The sequence below is a fragment of the Pygoscelis adeliae genome, unplaced genomic scaffold, assembly GCF_000699105.1.
Source record: "Pygoscelis adeliae isolate BGI_AS28 unplaced genomic scaffold, ASM69910v1 Scaffold63, whole genome shotgun sequence".
Taxonomy (NCBI): Eukaryota; Metazoa; Chordata; class Aves; order Sphenisciformes; family Spheniscidae; genus Pygoscelis; species Pygoscelis adeliae.
This window is the reverse complement of record NW_008824414.1, coordinates 837,340-842,638: the sequence shown is the minus strand read 5'-3', so window position 1 is coordinate 842,638 and position 5,299 is coordinate 837,340. Positions and strand designations below refer to the sequence as shown.

At 53.9% G+C, this 5,299-nt stretch overlaps 1 protein-coding gene across 1 annotated transcript in view; it reads left to right on the top strand.

Moving 5' to 3' along the window:
• The first annotated feature begins 5,053 nt into the window (after window positions 1–5,053).
• The window catches only part of LOC103914221 (aryl hydrocarbon receptor-like), a 76,229-nt gene continuing 75,983 nt past the window's right edge, over window positions 5,054–5,299 (top strand). The window contains exon 1 of the mRNA XM_009320837.1: window positions 5,054–5,079. Coding sequence (XP_009319112.1) covers window positions 5,054–5,079 — 26 coding nt within the window. The remainder of the gene's footprint in view (window positions 5,080–5,299) is intronic.

The following is a 5,299-nucleotide window of genomic DNA, read 5'->3' as shown; positions in this document are numbered from 1 at the left end:
TGCTCCCTAACCTGTGACTGGTTTCTGCCCAAGTTTTCCTCCATAATCGGATTTCTTCATCTATTTATTTCCTGGTTTCAACCATCACATAATTCTCAGCCTGTTGTCTCTCTAGGGACTTGTATCACCTGTGGGTGAGCAGGGCAGCTCCCTGCCAGTGCTGCTGGGGAGATGGCCATGCTTCCATCCCTGTCCTGAGCCTCATCTGGCAGAGGCTGTGGGGCCTGTGCCAGGGTCCCCCTTGGCTCCCAGCTCATCATCTTGTTGCTTCCACCACAAGCCCTGGCCCTCAGATGCTGCAAGGTCTTGCCCCTGTGGCTCCCCTAGATCTTGCCCCCCTTCACTCCCCCAAACCCTGCCTGCCTGTGACCCTGGGCTCCATAACTACCCCCAGCCCTGGGGCTCCTCAGCGTTGACTCCCACCCCCTCCCCACCCAGCCTCTGGGGCATCTTCATGACTCCCCATCTCTGTCCCAGCTCCAAGACCCCATGTCATGTCCCTGCCCTGGCTCTGTGTCACCCTGACATAGCCCCATGGTGACCTGCGGCACCCACAGCACTTCATAAGGGACAACTCCCTCCATGAGGGATGTTGGTGGACCATCTGCCAGGGCTCTGTGAGCACCAGCAGGTCTTAGTGGCCCCGACCAACCTCACCCTCTGCTCATGGCTCTGTAGGCTCCATTTAACGTCAGCCGCAAGCACCTAGGCTTGGTCTTAGGCTGTAACTTTACCTGTGTCTATCTCTGTCCCTTTCTGACCTCCCTGTGCATAGGTGGACCTTGGACCTATGCTGCAGGTAGCCTTGTCCCCATTCCTGTCTCCCAGATGGACCTTGGACCTATACTGCAGCCTCGTCTCCTGTTCAGTCTCCATCTCCTGCTGCTCCTGGGCTCCCCCAGGCTGAATCATACTCCTTAGCTCACCTTACCTGGGGCTGTCACCGGAGGCTGCCCATGCTGCCACCACCTCCTCCCTTGCGTGTTCCTTTAAGGAGGGCACCCATGGCTCATCCTGCCCCTGGCTCTTGTTGCTTTTTGGCATGGAGCTGGGGTGGAAGGGGGTGCCGTCGCTCTGCTGAGCACAGAGTCTTCAGCACAGCAAATGCTCAGTTACACACTGGACCTGTTTCGATACTAGAGATGAGTTATTTTTTTCCTTTTCAGCTTGAGCATCTCCATGGCTTCTGAACTGGACAAGAGGGTTTCCTTTCTGCCATCTCTTGCTGTCTTTAAGGCCATCACAGTCAGACTTGCCTCTAGGGATACTGTGGCATTGGACAGCTGAAATTCAGTGCCCTGCTGAAAGCCAGTAACAGACTTTTGACCCTCTTAGCTATCCACTGGAGATGATGAGTATCATCAAAGACAAGGCAGCTCTACCAGTTTTTGCTGGGTGAAGGTTTTCCCCTATGCTGCCCTGATTAGGTTTAGGCTCTTTTCTCACAGAGCACAACAGCCAGCGTCTCTCCCTTTACACATCACTTATTCCCAGCTCCATGTTTGCAGGAGAGATGGATACAGGCAGACTGGTATAAACCCACAGACACTCATTTCTGCCTTTTGCTTTGATAGAGATGCACAGCTGAGTTTCACAGTTGGTGAAATCTGGACCCGAGGATGTCCACAGCAACCTTCCTCCTGGCTGCAGGGCAGGCAGCTGATCTCCAGGTGAACTGACTTGTCCAAGTGGGCCAGTTTTGCAGCAGGGAGATTATTTTCTTCTGCCCGGGCTGCTGTCTCTTTCAACATCTGTACACTCAGTTGTCCAGGTTCTCGCTGTGCCCTGCTTTGAGTGCTTGACCAGCATCTCAAAGTTTCCCTGCCTGCAGGTGAGCCCACATGAACAGGCAGGGACAGCCCCGGTGACATCCTCCGTTGTTCACCCACAGGATTGTGTGCTTCAGATAACCTCCCTGCTGACCCACTTTGATGCCTTGTGCCTTTCCTGCACCAGGTGGGAGGTTGGACTGGAGACCTGCAGATGTCCCTTCCCACCAAGACCTCCATGAGTCTGTGTACAGCGGGTGGTGAGCAATCTGAGGCAGGTGAGCAGGGAGAAAACAGGTATAGCTGATGGTTTTGCCTCTTGTTCAGTACAGCTCCAGGCACCTGATTTTGGGGCCTGGAGCTCAGGTAGCACATTCACAGCCCCCTCCCTGCTGCATTCAGTAGTGCCAGAGACACCCCTGGAGGATTCCTGGTTTTTAGGCTTGAAACATGTGCAGTGCCCCAAGCCTTGCAGGAGATGCCGTACGAAGCTTGTTTGCTTAAAGCTGCTCTACGTCTTGCTCCATCTCTGACACAAAGTCCACCCCCAGTGGCTGGAAAGAGGTAAATCATGTGGTTTTCCTCAGAGGAAAGCTGGCAGTAGGTGTAGGACAGCAATGTAGAGCTGCCTTGCAAGGGCACTGGGGTTTGTAGGAGCTGGGGAGGAGAAGCCCAGGAGAAGAGCATTGGGGGCAAAGAGGGACTTGAGGGCTTTGGCCGAACAAGAGACCATGTGTGCACTTCCCAAATCTGGGGGTGTCCCATGGGCTCTGGAAACTGCCTTCCTGCCACTGAGACACCCGAGAGCTGGGGAACCCTCGGTGCTGGTGGCTGGGACACCTTCCTCCTGCAGCTTCCCTTCTCTGCTTGATGGAGACACTGGAGTGCAATTTCCAGGGCTGGGCTGGAAATTGCCTGCCTTATTAAAAAGCATGTCTAAATTACTGGGTCTCTACGCATGGTCTAGGAAGGTCATAAAGAAATGTACTGACACACTTCACATCAAACTGACATCAGCTCTGCTGACCTGGGACATTTTTGATACCATTAGCTGCTTCTGCTTTGCCCCTTGGCAAGAAGCAATCACATTTCATTTCAAGAATTTATCACTGGAATTTGCAAAAGGCTTAAAAAAAAAAGTGTCTGGGTCTGGCTTTCTATCCTTAACAGCTCTGTCTGCAACATGCTGGCACGTCAGGCGAGTCTTTCCAGTGAGAAGGTAGGAAAAACTCTGCAGTGGAGGCTGTAGGGCTGTCCAGATGCTGAAGGGGTGACCAGGGAAGGGGATGGGCTGACTCTTGAGGACCATCACTCTGTGCTCCTCTGTACCCGCATGGGAATAAGAGAGCTGTTCCACAGCGCCAGGAGGTCAAGCTCTGCCCGACTGGTGCTGAAAACTGCTGTTTGACACCGACATTCTAAATGGGGTGTGAACGGTGAGGTGGCTGCTTTTGGTGATGGTATGAGTTACTCATCCAGGGGAGGATGCCCAGGAAGGGGTCAAAGGGGTCTTAGAGAACAGAGCAAGAAAACAGCAGGTCGTGTTCAATGTAGGTAACTGTAAAAGTGATGCAGGTGGGAATATGCAGTCCCACATGGACACATAAAACACAGGGCTCTGAGCTGAGCCTTACCGCTCAGGAGCAGCATCTTGTCCCTGAAAATGTCAGCTCAGCAAGGATCAAAAAAGGAAAGCGGTGAGGAAAGGTGGAGAGAAGAAAATAAAGGACATCATTTGGCACCCGTATGAACCCATAGTTTTCTCATCGTCATTCTTGTCTCAGAAAGGACACGATGGAAAGGCAAACAAGGACAATCAAAGATCCAAATGACCACGTGAGTGGTGGAAGCCAGGCTTTAAAACCAGATCAGAGGAGGTGGGGCTTTGTGCAGTGATGGTTGGGCTGTGCAACTCGTTGCTAAACGGTGCTAACTGCTTACAGAGATTCAAGGGGAGCCTGGAAGAGCATTACTAGCTGGGAACCATGTCTGGCTGAGGAAACCTCCTAGGCTGAAAGTAGTTGGAGGCCAGGAGAGTCCTCAGGGGAAGTATCAAATTTGCTTGCCCTGTCCTTAGTCTTCCTGGGGCTTCTGCTTGTGCTCAATACAGTACAGACTCGCCTCCCACCATACCACCATTCTGTGCTGTGGCGCATAGCTGCCTATACCACCAATGCAGCCATGAAAGCACGTGGTTGTTTACCATGGTTTCCTCCCACTGGGACATAAACAGGCTTGATTTTTAAGACAAACGATTTATGGTAAAAAACAAGCCATGGTTAGATGTGATGTCTCTGTTTTAACAGTCTGTCCTTTGTGTTCATGGTTGCCTGCCTCTGTCACCCCTGTTTTCACAAAAGCAGATGAAGGTGGCTCTTGGGTGGAAGAGCAAAAGTTTGGGTACCATTAACACAAGGAAATGCAAAGCAAGAGGCAACAGGCTGGCTGTTCCTGGATGGGGACCAGCAGGGAGATCAGGCTCTGGGAGGTGGGGAGGCTTATCTTGCAAAGCCCTGGAGTCATGGCATGTAGGGGTGCCTGCAGGGTTAGGAAGAAGGGGAGGTTTATTCCATGGAGTGGGACAATGAAGGATTTCATTGCACCTTTCTGCTCAGTTTTTTGTTTTTTGCTGGTGACTGCGTGACAAAACATCTCGATGTTGAAACACAGCAGTAATTCAGGTGCCTTCAGTTCTGCGTTGTCTCTCTGGCTGCAGCTGTCAGGCAGGACTACATCTCCCAGGCTACACTGTCCTGGCTGCTCTGGGAGGGGCTGGGGCCGGTGGGTGTGCTGCAGGAGGGACAATGCAGCCACCAAGCATGATGCATGGAGACCAGCAACATGAGCCTGTGGGTGAACATTATCCTGCAGGCATTGCAGCAGGAGAGGAGCACAGAAACTGCTCTGAAGTGGTCATCTTTTGCAGGAAAAAGAGGTGGCCTGTAGGCATGGTGGCTCCCAGGATTTGGTGGCCCCCTGCGCACGGTGGCTAACTGGCACAGTGGCCCATAGGCACAGTGAGCTGTGAGCATGGTGACTTCTGGGCACAGTGGCTCCCTGGGCACAGTGACCCTCTGAGAACGGTGGCCCATGAGCACAGTAGCTCCCTGGGGAGGGTGGCCTGTGGGCATAGTGTTTCCTGGGATTTAGTGTCTCCCTGGAGACGGTACCCCGTGGGTGGGCATGGTGTTTCCTAGGATTTGGTCACTCCTTGGGGATGGTGGCCCACGGTCACAGTGTTTCCCAGGATTTAGTGGCTCCCTGTGGACAGTGACCCTCAGGACATGGCGGTCCCCACCCACGGTGGCAGGTGTCCCCTGTGCACGGCGGCTCCCTTGGGACAGTGGCCCATGCGCACAGTGTTTCTCAGGATTTGGGGGCTCCCCGAGGCACCGGAGCCGGTGGGCACGGTGGTCCCTGCCCACGGTGGCAGCTGTCCCCTGTCCACCGCGGCTCCCAGCCATGGTGACCCAGGGACCGTGTGCCTCGGATCCGCCCTCCCCTGGCCGGTGCATTGCCGGGGCCGGTCC